This window comes from Sitodiplosis mosellana, unplaced genomic scaffold, assembly GCF_009176505.1.
Source record: "Sitodiplosis mosellana isolate CC-2019 unplaced genomic scaffold, AAFC_SMos_1.0 Smas_scaffold_6181, whole genome shotgun sequence".
Taxonomy (NCBI): domain Eukaryota; kingdom Metazoa; phylum Arthropoda; class Insecta; order Diptera; family Cecidomyiidae; genus Sitodiplosis; species Sitodiplosis mosellana.
In genome coordinates this window covers 2,645,418-2,662,475 of record NW_022601422.1, presented here as the reverse complement: position 1 = coordinate 2,662,475, position 17,058 = coordinate 2,645,418, and the positions used below count along the sequence as shown (strand labels likewise).

The 17,058-nt window shown below is 37.1% G+C and overlaps 1 protein-coding gene across 2 annotated transcripts in view; it reads right to left on the bottom strand.

Moving 5' to 3' along the window:
• Positions 1-3,897: 3,897 nt before the first annotated feature.
• LOC129576307 (homeobox protein SIX3) overlaps positions 3,898-17,058 on the bottom strand; it is a 52,191-nt gene continuing 39,030 nt past the window's right edge. For both annotated transcript variants that reach the window (XM_055461184.1, XM_055461185.1), the window contains exons 5-7: positions 6,912-7,195; positions 6,335-6,657; positions 3,898-5,985 (exon numbers count right to left, since the gene is read on the bottom strand). In XM_055461184.1, the coding sequence (XP_055317159.1) occupies positions 5,821-5,985; positions 6,335-6,657; positions 6,912-7,195 (772 nt within the window). In that variant the 3' untranslated portion in view covers positions 3,898-5,820. The remainder of the gene's footprint in view (positions 5,986-6,334; positions 6,658-6,911; positions 7,196-17,058) is intronic.

Below are 17,058 nucleotides of genomic sequence, written 5' to 3'. Positions count from 1 at the left end.
TTTGGAAAGTCCCAGTTAGACAGAAGTGTTATGATCCGGCCTGTCATTCATTGAGCAGCAGCTTTGAACATCGATCCGGATTTTGAACACATTAATTTCAAATCAATGATATTGTGTCGATATTTTTAATCGACAATCATTATTATTGGAACGGCACCAATGGCACAGATTCTCTGCTCTAGTGGTGGTTTAAACAATTCAATTCATAAAAATAGCAATCTGATCAAATGCTCAAAACAGATTATGTGTATTAACGTTTTGTTCGGTCGTCAAAATTAAATCGTAATTTTGAAAGCTGCATTTCATTGAAAATACCATGTTTTTTTTTTTCTCCTTCAGCAGAAATGTATCAATACAGTTCAGAACCGACAATTTCGATATCGGAAGTATATTTATTTTGATGTAGTCTACATAATGTAGACAGCTCTAGTTGTGAGACAATTCAATTTTTCAATCGAAATTATATCGATTCTCGAATGATTTCGATTGAAATTTCAAAAACGGAACATTTTTCAATGCCTACAAATATTCTAAACAGAGTCTACCCAAATTAAATTTCTCATTCCAACAACGTGCATCGTTTCTGTTCCATCTCTAAATGAATTCGATCGCATGGTCCAAGATAATCAGATGAATTCATTTTGTGTGTGTGTGTGTGTGTGTGTGTGAGTGTTTGGTTTGCACCAACTGTCACCACCAAATATTGGTCTGGGCAAAAGTGATTGTTTCCTATTTAATAGCCAAATAAAAAAGAATCTTGTAGCATTATACCCATTTAACAATGTGACAATATGCCTAGAATAAATACAATAACAGATTATATTACATTTCGGGTGAGAAGTGTCAATAACATCAACAGCCCAGTGTGTCCCACCAGTTTGGTTTTATTCCAAAGAATGAGAATAAAACCAACACTCTCTGTGGTCAAAAGTGATTGTGATACGTTTTTTTCTTTTTTTTTTCCGTTCTCTTCTCCTTCTCTCCCTCTGCCTCCTCGATTTCCTCCTTTCTTTGGCAAACGGCGCTGCCGAGATTTGATGTGACAAGTAAATAATTTCTTCTATTTTTTCCGCATTGAAATGCATTATGTATGTGCCGTGTGCAGAGGATTTTTCTCTCTAGTGTCGATTACATTCAGGTGGTCAATGCGATACAATCGCATAAATAAGAGAACAAGACTTCAATTGCTAAGCCAACATTGTCGTCCATTCTTCAATTTGATGAATTATCAAAGGCAGCGTTTTGAAAATACATTCAAAATCATATGAATGAGCCGACGAACTTATTTATTTGCAAAAGAGAAAAAATCTCTAAAATTAGAAAATTTAACACCAGAGCATACGAGTTATGCGATTTCTCTGCAGTGATATTCGATTTTAAATGTCGTTTTATTGCCGACACAAGAACACTTTGGTGGGCTTCAACAGCAGAAAGAAAAATTCGCGTAAATTTTGACATTTATTTCCACCGACAACAGATAAATCGAACCGAAACAAACGATTTAAACGCCATTTCACTCATTTCCAACGCGATCTTTGGCTACAAAATTGCCATTTCAAATAAATTATCCAGGATGAAACGCCGAAACCATGGTGTTGAATACATAAACCGAAATGATTTATACAGTAATAGAAATGATTTTCGATTCATTTTTAATGATGCGTTGTCGGAGGTTGAAACAAAAATTACGATCGCGAATGCGCCACATCGTTCTTTTTTTTCTTTTGGTTTGAATTTATGTTGAAACTGTAGCAATACGAAACAATTGGTTTAGCGACTGGAAGAGAGAAAGAAATGGTCGTTTAATGTGTGTTCGGTAACAGCACTTCGACCATCTGTAATGCATACCTGGTCATTCTGGTGCGGATTTATGTCGCTGTTGCACCATCATCGATAAATCAATCACATTTATTTGACTGACATTGCATTTTCACGTGGGGCAGAGAGCAATTTTAGTGCCGCTGTTCTGCAATCAACGAACGGTTTTATGTATCGTTTCAGCGTCATTTCTTTTAGATCTTCATTGAGCTTAGCGTCTTTTACTCAGTTGTGTTTCAGAGCTTCACTTTTTTTTTCAACGAAGCTCCACTTGGTGAATTCGTTCAGAATTCGTTTTTGTGCTCAAGTAAATGCTGCATCTCGGTATCTTGCGTTACACATGTCTTGCATTGAAATATTGAAATAGAAATTGAAAAATCAGTAAATATTTTTAGACTTATTTTCGCTGTTTTTAACTGGAACTTTAATGTATAAGTGAAAATACCATTCAATTGAATGTGATTCGTCGGCTCAGTTGTATATTGTTTAATTGACGAAAAAAAAAATGTCATCATTCATCATCATTATTCAAATATCCCATCGAATTGGTGAAAACAGGCGGAAAACTCACTCGAATATTAGAAAACGTAAAAAAAAAATCATCGTTTTTGATTCGTCCCACGTCAAGTATGAGCCGAAAAAAAGAACAACAAAACATTTAACGTGTCTGTTGAAAAGATCGTCCAGCTGATTGCTCTGATTGATGTCATTTTGTTACCGTTTAAATATTCCTCTTTCCGTTCATTCGGATTGTTCTTTTTTCGTGTCGAAAGAGGTGCTCTATGGCAATAGATCACGCAATACAACTTGCTATTCGACATTGGTAAGTGTGGCATCGAAAGCACGGCCGCTCAATCAGAGTCGAGCAAAACAGTGAAAAAAAAGAGCAACCATCATTCACATTCACATCGACATTAGATACCCCATGTAAAATGCACCCAGCTAATGGGCCAGACTAACGTGTTCGTTCATTCGTTCGTTCGTTCGTTTGCTAACTCGCGCCCAACTATCATTGGGGAACTATGATAAATTAATGCCGAAAAATTGTACGCCATTCGGCCGGTCATGAAACGTAATTTAACATACACGGCCCCAGCCATTAGGTCAATCTCTTAATTTGTCGTTCAAAAGAAATAAAATCGCATTTCAAATCGCAGCCAATCCGTCCACTCGTTCACCCGTCCGCCGTCACTCACAGTGCAGTACATCACGGAAAATGACGCGATTTGGAAATGATTGCCGCGCATGTAATCGGGCAATTTATTCCGTTGATTATTTCGTTGATTATATCGTTAGCTCAAATTTAAATATTGAACAAGTACACTACACACACACATACGCGCTTGGTTCAGTGAGTCGATTTAGGTCGTTTATTCGGTTTTGGATCTCATTTAAATGTCGGTTCACATGTGCGTGCGTGCGTGTGTGATGTGCTTTTTTTGTTGATTATTCGTCTGACACGGGCTCTCCATGCAATGGAAAGATCTTAGACTTTGATTAAGCCATCGCTCGCTCTCTTCTTTTTTCCATTCATTTCTGCTTTCTCTGGATGATTTTTTCACAACTCTTTGCATAGAACGGGTTCTTTGTTGATTCGAACAAGTAATTCGTAGTGTACAATTTGGAGTTTTCGGTGCTCCATGCCATTTTCTTATGTCCAATTTGTATTTTTTTTTTGGTCATTTCAAATGTTTGATTCGCATTTCATTCTATCACACCTGGGAGTGCAGACCGATATTGAACATATTACTACAAAACTCTATCCGAAATTCGAAACAATCAAACCAAAACACAAATTCCATCCAAACTATATTGGTCATGGCATTTCAAATGGCCCATTTGCTGGCTTCATTTGCAGTTACACCTCAGATTGTTGGTTTGGAGTGTGGCGGGTGTGTCTCGTTGCTAATGAACTTGTGTGTAAAATGAGATGCAATTACTTGATGTTCGGTCTTACCCGAAATTCGGGCCATGAGTCTAAACTGGTAAATTCAAGCTGCAAAATGTTTTCGAAAAGATGAAAAAAAAAAACGGAAACGAAAAGAAGAAAAAACAAATCGTTGCTATTTTGTATCCTCATATATACATATATATTTCAGTTATTTTCATTTCACTGTGCCTGCGACAGTTTTTCTCTTTGACATATTTCAATTTTTGTTGTTGCTGTAACTATTTGAAACACACATGAGTCTTGCTTAAATGTCTAGTTGTAAGTTGTTGTTTTTTTCTGTTACTAATTTTTAGCTTGTTTTTTTTTTTTAATATTTGACATTGTCATAGAATTCTAGAGCTCTCAATACAACTTCTTTTTTTTTTTTTTAATTCGTCATCACGACAACAGACTGGCGTGACATTATTTACATGATTTCAATCATTTTTACCAGTTATTTGTATAATATATAGTAATATATTTATAATTGATACAAGAGTAACATACTTTGTGTTTTGTTTTGTTGTTGTTTTGAATGCAGTAAAATGAAAATTCATTAGTAGGTTTTTTTTGTGTGTGTCAAATTTTCCTTAAACATTTGTGTGTGTATTTTGTGAAGAATTCGTTTAGAGATATTTCGAGGGAACGTGAATTACTTACTGAAATGCTGGTTTTTCTTTCATTCGAAACTAAAAATGAAATAGTTCAGCAGAGAAATTTCCATTTGAAAGTTGAAAATGTGTTTGTTTGTGAGTGTGAAAAGTGACTCTGCAAGTTTGCTAAGCATTAATGAATTTCCAAACAAACCAATGAACTGAAGAAGCGAAAAAGAGACATGAAAACCACAAAGAACTGAGAAAGCATGTGATTATTTTATTGTGTGGACAAAAGACACGACAAATCACAATGGAAAATGGGCTCGAGAGCACAAAAGATAGAAATTTGTGTAGTGATTTTTCTTCGTTTTGGTACTACAGCAACACAACGATTGAACGATGCAATTACACTATTGCTGAACGAAAATAGTGTTGCGTATTCTTCCAATCGTGATGACATTGCCATTAAACCGATGTTCTGAAAATGAGAGGGGGGGTTATTTCATTAAAATTTGCGGTTTTATTGTCCACCACCATCAGTTTAGCTTCATGTCGAACACACACACACACACACAATGAACTCACAGTTGCACAAAAACGAGGGAAAAAAATGAAACAAATTTTGCTAAATTTTCATATCAATTTACTTATGCCAATTAAGAAACAGAGTGAAATATATTTATTTATTTAATTTTTTTTTTGTTAAAAATGAATCGATTTTTTTCTCTTTTTTTTTTTAAATTTTGTATTGCTCGTTGCCAAAATGGCAGATGCACAAAAGGCATCTACGCTCATATTGCGGCAGCCAAAATGCTCTTTCTCACATAATTCTCTTTTTTATCTTCTATTACTTCCATTAAAACAATCTTAAAAACTATGTTTTCTCTCTATCTTTCTCTTTTTCTGTCTGTCATCTCGTCGATTGTCTTGTATGTTCTTTGCCCGAAATGCGCTTTGATCGATTCAAGAATCACGTTGCTAGGTTTCTCCTCCACGTCATATGTTGCTTCTTAAATATAATGAATAGAATGCATAAATTGTTGCTTTTTTTCTGCTCTTTTAAATTCATACGTCTTTTTTTTGTTTCATTTATCATGTTCTGCCATGCCTGTATACTTGCAATAATTAAATTTTAAATTTAATCGTTTGTTTGTTTTTCCTGTGTCGCACTAATAACATACTAAAAATTATTATACTAAGTCCTTCCGATGCTTCCGATTTGGTGCGCATAGCTGTAGTTTGTATGCATTTTTGCCAAACTTCAACGAATTTGAATGCATTTTGTGTTATTGTTGTTCATTGAAACGTGCGCATGCATTTGAAAACACAATCGGAGATTTTTGTTGTTTTTAATTTCTTTCGAAACGTAAATACTTTGTTTGTTTGTGTCGTTGATGAATCAATTGCCAAAATGGTTTGAACCAATGAAAAAAACCGAGCGATTTCTTATTTGATTTATTGCGAAATCACCTCACATCACGTGTCTTTGGGCTGTGGCGACGGTGAGAATGGTCGATGCAACGTCGGTGCGCCAGACGTTGGATTTCGTATTGTACTTGATGTATTATTGCCGCCGACTATTCGAACAATTCCATTTGTACGATGTGTGGGCATTGTGGGTGTCGTTCCTGAGCCTAAACCCTGTACACAGAGAAAAATAATAGAAAGAAAATTGCGCGTTTTCATTTAGTATGCAGCCAATCAAATTTACCATTTTGCTTTCATGTTCACTTTAGTTGATTTATGTAAAGCTCAAAATTCTTCAGTGATTTGACCATTTAGTTCTTTTCGAGGAAAAGATTCCGAAAAAAAAACATATGCGATTGAAGTTTGGTTGAAAAAACAATTTATAGGTAATAGAATGCTTGAATTTTTAAATCTCCAAAAGTCTTAAACTTCAAAAGTATGATTTTTTTTCGACTAATTTGAAAAGAACTTTTAACTAAATGGTTGGTTCAATTTTAAATATGATTCATTCTCTTTCACTTACCGATGTTAAATCTGAATTGATGCGATTCGGAGAGCTGACGCGTATCCGTAGTGGAGACAGTGTTGCCGGTGTACCATTTGGTAAATGACCGGCGGCAATGGTAGCTGCTGACGATGGTAATTGTGGTTGCGGTCTAACTACCGTTGGTGTGTTCATGTAGTCGATTGAGTCGCGAGAGTCACGGGCACTCAACGGGATTCGATTGCCGTTTCCAATGTTTGTCATTGCAATTGCTGCTGGAGGTGAATGCGTGCTAATCGGAGGCGAATTATCACCGCCAACAAATGGATAAGGCAACGTGGGTAAAAAGCGACTAAATGCACCTGTGTTCACATAAGAAAAGGGAAAAGAGAAACGAAAAAAACGAAGACTCTTAGTAAATTAGTTGGAACAAAATTTTGGATTTTAACTGGTTGAAAATTAAATCGGTTACATTGAATTATTATTATTAAATTTAATGGAAAAAAATGAATAATAAATAGAAAAATTTTTGAGGAAAACTGAGATTTGTTTTCTATTTAATAGTAAATGAACCGTTCAAAAGACTTTCAAGTTGAAAACAAAAAATGTCACTTACCAGCCATAGCAGGCGAATGTGCATCGAACGAGAATCCACCCAGTGAAAAGGTACGAAAATCTTTTTCACGATCACGTTGCAAATCATCGTGCATCAAGCGATCATCGTTGCCGCCGCCAGACGTTGAACCTGGACTGTGTTGAAGTGATAAGCTGCTCGGAACGGGCGAATGTGTTCCCAGCGAAATATCCGAATCAGAATCATCTGACGGTGTTGGTGATGCGTTGTCGGTTTGACGTGAACGTAGTGATCCGCCACCAGATCCAGACAGCGGCTGATTCATTCTGTAGAAGAAAGCGACAAAAAAATCGATGAAATCATGCATTCCAACAATGTAAGTAAGATTATTATTATACACGACAAAGAAACACCGGAAATATTGGCATTGCCAAATGGTAACAATACGTTCAATTTGGTGGTGAAAATAATGCAAATGTAATCAAATCAAGCGCATTCGCGAGATGAATACTAAAATCGGTTGTTTGACTTGGGCTTACGTCGTTGGTTAAAATTGATTCAAATTAATCCATAAGCGACGGGGAGTTGAGAAAAAAAAGAGAGAGAGAGCCGTTCATCTAGTCAGAAAGCCATCATAAATTGTATTCACCCTTGATTCATGTGTTTAACCAAGAATTCGGTGCGTGTAATCCATTCGATATTTTGCGAATAAAAACGACCATATCAAAAATTTGAAGGAAAAAAATGAAACCAAATCCTCTATTCTGAATCGAATGAAAGTTTTAAATCGTTTTTAGGCAGAAAATTTTCAAATTGTTGAACAAAAGAAACGAGAGTTTAGCTGAAATGATTGTGCATGCGAGGCACACAGTGCAGATAGAGAGAGAGAGAGAGAGAGAGAGAGAGAGAGCAAATCAAATCAGTATCACCCCCTTGCGAATAGTTGAAATAATGATAATCAAATTTATTTGCGAAACCAGCAGTAATTTGGACCACGAACTGTGAACCCTTTTTCATGAGCCCGCGCCCATGGAATGCGGTGCTGCTGATATGTGCTCTCGCATTACACACGCAGCCAACACACGAAAAGACGACAATGAAAATTGAGTACACATAATAATAAAACACAATTCTCACAAACATACGCATACACAAAGCGCATCGTCGTTGACATGATGAACTGTTACTGTTGATGGCCGTTGATGGTGTGTGTGTGTGTGTGTACGTTCATGTTCATTCTATGCTCGATTATTATTACAAACTCAAACAAAAACCAAAATGCACACACAAAGACACATATTGAATATTATTTGATTTACGATGCCTGAGTTGAAATCCGCAACCCTTTTGCTGGTGGTGCGCTGTGGGCAAATTATCCGAAATTCTGTTACAACTCAGTTGAAATGTTTAACGACTGCAAACAACAGTCGATTGTCAAAACACACACACATATATACACCATCAAAGTTCATTCTAACGACCGATTCAATTTGGTGCGATGGTTTTTTTCCCTCTGTCGGATGGGGGATGAGGTGATGACTTCGAATGAACAATGAATCCTGGGATTGGAATGCGGAGAGAGAGAGAGAGAGAGAGAGAGAAAGAGAGAGAGAGAGAGAGAGAGAGAGAGAGATAGAGTGCAGATGCGCCGTCGAACAAAAACCAAACAATCGATGGATGGGCCTATTTATATTTAAGATTACGATAAATGAATGTATGGCGAACACACGCACACCGAGCGAACCAATAGCAAATCTCAAATTCTCGCACTCGATCGACTAGTGTGGAACACTTGAGCCGGGGGTATTTGATTCGGTAGCACGATAAAGGTGACACCAGAAAATAGTTTCCATGGTTTTAATTGTATTTTCAGCAATCTGTTCAATCTGATTCCGGGCACCCATGTGCGTATATTTATTCGATTCGTGTGAAAATCTATATAAATAGCGGTGACAAAAGCCGTATACGCTGTAATTATACGTTCAGTAGAATATATTTATATAGAAGCGTAATCGAATGTCAAACCAACAGCAGGAGAAGAAGGAAAAAAACCAGCACCGAGAGAGAGAGAGAGAGAGAGAGAGCGTTCCTTTCAAAGCGCCATACAATCCAATAGATCGATCGTTGAGTGAGTAAGCGATGCCCAATAACGAAACATATTAAATTACGCAAATATGTTACACATGTAATCGCATTAAATATTTAAATGGAAAAGCGTTATCACAAACATTGTTCGCTCTTCGGGCACTCGGATGTGTTTTTGTGTTGCGTTCTCTTTTTTTTCCCCGATCCCTTTCGTTCTTTCTTCTCTTGCTCGGTCTCACTTCTGTCACTCTCTGTCTCTATTGTTCCATGTCTTTCGGGCTCTTGCTCTCGAAATAGCGATGAAGGTAATTTTCATAAGGCGTATGAGACTGTATCTGTCTCTCTCACATTTCCTACTTTATTGCGGTGCACACATAACATTTGAAAAGCGAACAATTTGCTGCATCGATAAGACAGCGCCTGACTGACATATTGGCATTATCCAACAGCAAACGCTGTTCTTGCTCTTCTTTACGGTCGTGTTTTTTTTTTTCTATATACAACACACCGTTCGAGACTCTAGTTTGTAACATTACTTTCCATTTGGCTGCTTGTTTGTGTGTATGAGTTACTGTGCGCCACTGCTGCTGCTTGTCGAACGACGACGACGACAACAGCGAAGCGAATGTATGAGTGTATTTGTATGCCTGATAGAAGAACGGATAATTTTGTGGGTTTGTCAAATTGTGTTGACGACCAAATACACACATTGAGCGAGCGCACACACTTCAACTGTGTAGACGCTGAATTGAGAAGCGCTCAGTGAGCAAGAGCAAAAGAGAGAGTGAGAGGCGGAGTCAATGTCTAAATGTCGCAAGCAAATGCAAACAATTAAATTTTATTAATCCACTGCCGAAAAATAACAGCAATAATTTATGTGAGACATCGTTTCATTGCATAGAAAAACGTTTTTTTTTTCTCCTGCGTCTCATCCGTTTCGAACGGCGCAAGACGGCAATTGAATCGAGAGAAAAAAGTCGACGCAACGAAGAAAAATCGATTTTTTATGAACTAAAAAAAAAAAAGAACGGAAAAGTGTAAGCGCTATAAGAAAAACATTTGCGTGTTTTCACTTTCATTTCCTCGTTCATGGCTCTGTCACACACGATACGGAAGGAAATTTTTTTGTTTTTTTGTGTGTTTTTTTTTAAGTTGAGCAGAAAACAAGCAACGAATTGCATACGTTTTAAATCTCAATTCAAATTTTCTGAACAGAATCAAGTGATGTATGTGAAAAATTTGCATCAAGTGTTGAAAATTATTGATGCACGTGCTCAAAACGTCGAAATTGATTGAGCTGCTGATTTTTGACTGCTCAACGCTGCTTCTGCACATAGCAATTTGCATATCATTTTCAGCCGGACAAACTCATTTGAATGTCAAGCCGATACCGATTTGCACGATGATAATGAATGCATAAAATTGCCACTTGCGGCTATTCGACCGAATGAACTCCGTTTGGGGACCGTGTTTGTCTTGTCTTTTTTCTCGGTGAAAGCATTGCTTCCGTTTTCTTTGATGTGCGATAAATGGGTCCATGAAACGTGCCCAAAATTAATCAATTCGTTGTTTTTCTCACAGCAGCCACAGCAGCATCAGCCGTAGGAGTACTAAATTATAGGTTCGATATAAACGATTGAGAATGTGCGATGTACGAAGAGTGACCACTTTTGGAGACGGCCCAATATGCATGCAACTGAATTAGCAATCTCTCTCTCGCGCGCGCAAACTGTCTGTTTATTGCTGTTAATTGCATCCGGAGGACATAAATTTGGTAGTTCATCAACGTCGTGTATAGGTGCGATGGGGATTTTCCCATCTTCATGCTAACACGTTGACCGATTTCACGAGAGACACACAAGGCTTTATCGTCACTTTTGGACGGAAAATCTGTGCTAAGTGAATGTCGTATGCAAATGATTTTATTTTGTTGTCGCCGCCGTCATCGTCGAAATATATTTCAGTGAAGCGAAAAAAACTACCCTGGCAAGAGAGACAAACCGAAAAATCGATACGGAATTCTTTCTGAAAATGCGACGACAGAAAACGGCACTACATTGAAAAAGAGACGGAAAAAATCGGTAAACGAAAAAAAAAAAAGTCTGATTGAATATACAAATCAACATCTTAACGATGGCAACAACAGAGGAAAGGGAGGTGAGGCGAAAAAAAAATTGAAACTGTACAACTGGCAGCACTTGAGAAATATGATTTTTTTCGTGCACATTTTTTTTTATAAATGTGTTTGGTAAACAACACCCCGAGATTTTATGTTTTTTTTTCTCGTTCGTTTCGCCTGATATTTCCTTGTGTGTTTTCTGTTTTTGTTTCCATTCTGTCGGAATTCATTGGCATTTCGGATCGCAGCTCTGAAATGCGGAAAGTAAATTCATTTGGACGAATTTCTCGAAGTGAGCATAAAACCGTGCGGCAAATCTCCCGTTTGGATGGCAATGAGGGGAAGCGAATGAGTACCATTGAAGTTGATCATTGTTGAAATTATATTCATAAATTACTCAAGTGTTCTTAATAGCTTAAATGGAGAAAAAAAAAATATAAATTACGCATAACGAGTGTGTGCGCGAGCGTTCACTCACTTTCTTCACTCGAACTCAGTTTATTTTTGGTTTCATTGTTACAATCGAGAGAAGAAAACCGAGAGCTTGAATTTTTCTTTCCCAAGAATTTTGAATTATTCTTGAAAATAATTCTCATATCAAAAGAAAAATGCAATGTTACGGACTTTGAAATGGCTATTCGATTAAGAACATTTATGGTTTTAGTGGTTGAAAATCGAGTGTTTTACGAATCGTTCACACGCGCGCCCCGTTCTCACCACTCGACAAGTGGTGGGCACTTCAACGTAATTTTATGGGCAAAACAATTCAATTGCCGGTGAAACGGAGTCACATTCGCTAAACTTTAAATTTACATTTACCAAGTTGACTTTGCTCACTAGTGGGCTACTAGTGGTAGAAGAAATGTTCCCTTTGTATCAAACGACAGAACATTTTTCGCCGATCAATTCTAACACAAAAAAACTTTGTATCGACATATTTGTACAGTATTTCGAATCGAAATCTGATGATGAAAAAATGTCGTGGGAAATGTAACTAAAACCGATTTTTCAAGTGAAACATTCAATCCTCCGAATGCCAGATGAGTGTATTTGGATCGATTTTCGACATATTTACTTCCCTATATAGAAACACTTAATCGTAAAAATTGCATGTAAACAGACGAATACACACAAAAAAAAAAATCTGTTTGCATTTGAACTGGATGATAAAAATCAAGATATTGCAAACAGAAAAACACCCTTCGATAAAATGTCAAATGGAAAATGAAAATGAGAGAGGGTGCAAGGCAACAGAGATCAACATTCGGCGACAGTCAATTTCGGCCCAGTATAGCGAAATCGGCAATTCGATACGTTTGCACGACGATGATGATACAGAAATAGATTCAAGTGGTCGCTCGTACGTAAAACATCGTGTTCGTTTTCTTCTTGTTGTTGTTTTGTTTATTTAGTCATCGAATTCCAACGAAATATGGATAAATTGAATTGACGAGAGAGAGAGAGAGAGAGAGAGAGAGAAAAATGCCAGCTAAAAAAGAGATTGATGTGAGCTGTGAGACATTTCAAACGATGGAAGTGAAATCAATACGAAAACAAGTTAAATGATTTCTTTTTTTCAAGAGATGACCTCTTCGTCAAATTCCCTGTGTAAAAATAATATACAGTAAAATTGGTTCTATTGGGAAAATAGTTGCTTTTGGAACAATTTCGGAAAAGTAATTTGGCCAAAAATGGTAATCATTAATTTTTGTCACAAAAATATCCGAATTCAAGTGAAATTGACTTTAATTGGTGCGTAATTTTTCAGTTTGTGTCATCCTTGGTGTCATCAAATTATTTTGTCTGTTTGGCTATTATTAGAAGTCAATGGTCTAATTATATAATTAAATTCGTTTTTGGTTGTATCCCATTTCTTCAGTTCTGCATGGCCAACTGTGTTTCAATGTCATAATTATGTGTTCAAATGTGCGAACATGATACGCGCTCAGCTCAATTTTGATATCACATTGTCAACATTAAACAATTTTTGGGCATTAGTAAAACTGTGACGGTAACAAAATTCTTTTCTGCCTTGCTGTGTCTTCTAAAAGCTGTCTCTTTTTTTCACGAACTTTCAATATCAAATTTCCGGATATCGACATGTCTTTTGTCGACGACTTTTGATGTTGGCATGTAATTCAAAATGCTTCGTTTTTTGGTGGTTTTGTGTACCACGGCAATCGGAATTATCTCGTTAGATCAGTTAATTTCGAACAGCTTTTGAATATTTTTAATGCGATTATTGGTTATATATCGTATTTCGATATGTCGATATTCCGATTGTTCACAACTTCGTTCACAACATTTCAATATATTTCGGGTGCAGTGCCTCAGTATTCTGAGTGCTATGTCGGAAGGAATGCACAACGTTAAAACGTTGCATCGTAATTTAGGGACGCATTATGCGAGCGTGCAGCAACTTGATCCGCGGGAAAAAGCGAAATAAAAACAAAACTAGACGGAGAGAAAGAGATTGATTGAAAATTATTATTGTTGTTAGCATGTTGTATGATGTGGCGCCGGAAGCAGTCCCATGTATACCGAATCGCAGTCGGCAACAAATCGACTAAATCTGTTAGTAATCAATCGAATGAGAAATTCAGAGAAAGACTCAACACAAAACACACGTCGCAACAAACTAACGGCAAAAATACCAAAGAAATAAACGCACGTAAAAATATTTTTATTACGAATATGCTCTCTGCCTCTCTCTCTCTCTCTCTCTCTCTCTCTCTTTTCGGCCATATCTCGAAAATATGAAACGATTTTATGATTGCCGCATTTTTGCCACAAGCAATATTTTTCTTGTCTCTTGCAACATATTTCATTGTTTGTGACATTCCAAAGAAACCGCTCGCTCCCGATGACGAACTAACAACGAAATCGCGGTAATTGACGAGCTCAGGTTTTCAATTCACGAATGAAAACACTGAATTCGATAAGACAACAGTGAAATAGCAATGGAACAATTATCGAGTGAGCAGCTGATAATTCAGTCTAAAGAACGGTGTGTTGGAAAGCTGAATTTCAATATTGTTAAAAAAAAAAATGGTTTCAAGTATTCAATTATAGACCTACAATTGAATGTAGAGATGAGATTAAATTATTCAATTAAATTTCAGTCACTTGATGAGATCAGTGCTTGTTGATGCAGCGGCTCTTGCTCATTAACAAAGTACATGTCTTCCATTTGTTGAAAATTTGCTTCAATTTAAAATGGATGAAATTAAAGGGCAACAAAAAAAAAAACGAAAGAAAAGAATAACCCGAGTATCATTCGACAGTTGATGAAGTCATTTAATATCGGTTTGAAAAGAAAAAGGCAAGTTCAAAAGTGAAACTCTTGTCGAATGTTGACAATTTAAATTGATGCCAATTTTGGGAGTTCTTCAACTGCGAAATGAGAGTATGTCCAAATTGAAACTATGTCTCGTACACCCCATCCCCTTTCGCCACTGCCATCGGTTAGACAGATGTGACAACAAAAGGTTGCGTTGTTGGTATTGTTTTCTCTTTTAACCGCTATCATTGATGCTCACGTAATGCCGTTTGAATGGGAAAAATTATCAAATTGTCCTCTCATGCGAACCAAATGGAAATTTGATTTGTGCCGGGTAATATGCACACGTCGGTCGCATCGATTGTGATGTCTTTATCAAAATAATGGAGAGCGATACGAACACTTTGGCATAACATGGCAATACGGTTCACAGTCTCTCTATCTCTCTGTGTGTTTCGGTTGGGATCGGTTCATTTTATGGGAGTATTTATGATTTGCCTTCGGGCACTCAAAAGTACATTATATTCAAATCTATTGTCAATTTGTTCCTAGATTTAATACCGTTTTTTTTTTTTTTTTTTTTTGAATAACCTTTGTTGTCGGCACATGAGCCACCGCCATAGTGAGATGATGAGTGGGAGAAAGAGAGTTGGCTGAATCAATTCCAAAGAAATTATTTCTAACGAAATTTCATGTGAGGTTGATGACGACGACAACGATTGCGTTTGGTATCTCCTAGATTTAATATATTCATTATATGGAACCAAGATCCGAAATATGGTGTATAATAATAGGCCGAAATATGAATTGAGACCCCAATGAAAGTGCGGAGGCGAGTCGCTTACACACAGAGAGAGACAGAAAGTAGATACAATTTGATACATTCGAAATAATTTGATGTAAATGCAATAAATGTGATGATTGAAACCAATTTGATTTGTCTGTGGTGAAGAGATTGCGATTTGTCATCCAACGACCAACAAAGCACCTACTAACCGAATTATTCATGCTTTTATGGCATGCATATTTTTTTTTTATCTGCCAACCGAAGAAAAAATTAGACTTTTGGCTAAAGGCTAAACCAAACCGATCACTGACGAAAAACCAAATAGTGACAGAAGTTATAACGTACAATCGAGTGAGAGAGAGAGAGAGAGAGAGAGAGAGAGAGAGAGCGAGAAAAGTAGCCATTTATTTGCACCTGGTCACCTGGTTGTGACACAAACATTGTCACTTGATTTTTGTTGAAATCAACACCGCCGCAAAAAAAAGGAGTAAAGCACGAGGTAGAGACGCTTTTCGCTAGCATACAGATTCGTTGAATTTGAAGAGCTGCTTGTTACAAACGCAAATTCCATTGCCAACTTGCAGCTTGCGAGTGAATTCGCTTGAATATTAAGTGATTTTTTTGTTGTTGTTGTTGTTGTTGTTGGCTGTCGTTTCGTACAAAATCAGAAGCACATTACACAATGACACGGAAAGAAAGAACAAAAAGTAAGGCCTGAAATTTGAGTTTCGCATTTTACACCAAATTGAATTTTGGCTTTGACCACGACGCTCATTGAATGTGTGTGTGTGTGTGTGTAATGCTCCTTTTTCTCTCTCATTTAATTCCGTTGTTCGATCACAACACATCAAATTTCTTTGTCCACCGTATTCGTCTTCATTGTTGTTTTTCGGTAGTTAGGAACCGGAGCTCACATTGCACTTAACATGCCGTTTTGTTGGTTTTGTGCGGTGTGGCTCTTACTTTTTTGGGTGTTCTATTTTCTTTGCACTGACCACAAAAATGCGATATATCTTGCTTGTTGATTAGATGACCAGTGAGTGTGGATGGTTCGGTTGATTGGGCTTTTGTTGTTGTTGTTTTTTTTTCGTTTTCGTTTTGTTTTTTTTTTTCTCTTTCGGCTTTCATAATTGGCCATATTCATTTCGTATTGGCGTCGCCGTTTGGAATCCACTCGCCCCAGTCATGTAGACAAGTGGACCATTTGTCGGTCTGTTTAACAAATTAACCAGATTTTCAGGTACACACTTACACAAAATATAATAACTTTTAATTAATATTCGCTTGAACGAAACAAAATGAGCTGAAAGGAGAAAGATAACAACAAAGACCGAAGAAACATCGGCCATTTATTCGACCCGATGAACTTTTTTGGTGGGCATTTTTTCGGATGCGTGTTGATATTTTTTTTTTTGCTCCTTTTCTTCATTCGTCTTTCGGCCTCAGTGTTGATGGACACAATTTTTAGTTGTTGTCGTTGTTGGGCGCATCATGATTTTTCGGCGATGGCATTTTGTGGCATTGCTTTTGCATGCATTTTTATTTCACAATCTCCGAATGCTGCCACATTCCGATTCAGGCTTGTGGAATTTAGTTTCAGTCGGTCGGCATTCGAATGTTGTTGTTGTTGGTGCTGCTGATGCTGCTGTTGGACTTTTAGTTACATTTTGCTTTGTGTTCGTGTCTTGCATCTCATCGGGATCAAATGAATCAAGAGTCAAATTACAAACGGCGCATATTTTGATATAATAATTTTTGGCATTTTGGGCTCCCGTACAAATTGCAGCTACTATACCTAAATGACTGATGCTCTCTTAATATGATACATACCATATTTCAAATGGATTGAATCAAAATCAAATTCGGGACGCAGAGAGAGAGAGAGAGAGAGAGAGAGAGAGAGAGAGAGAGAGAGAGA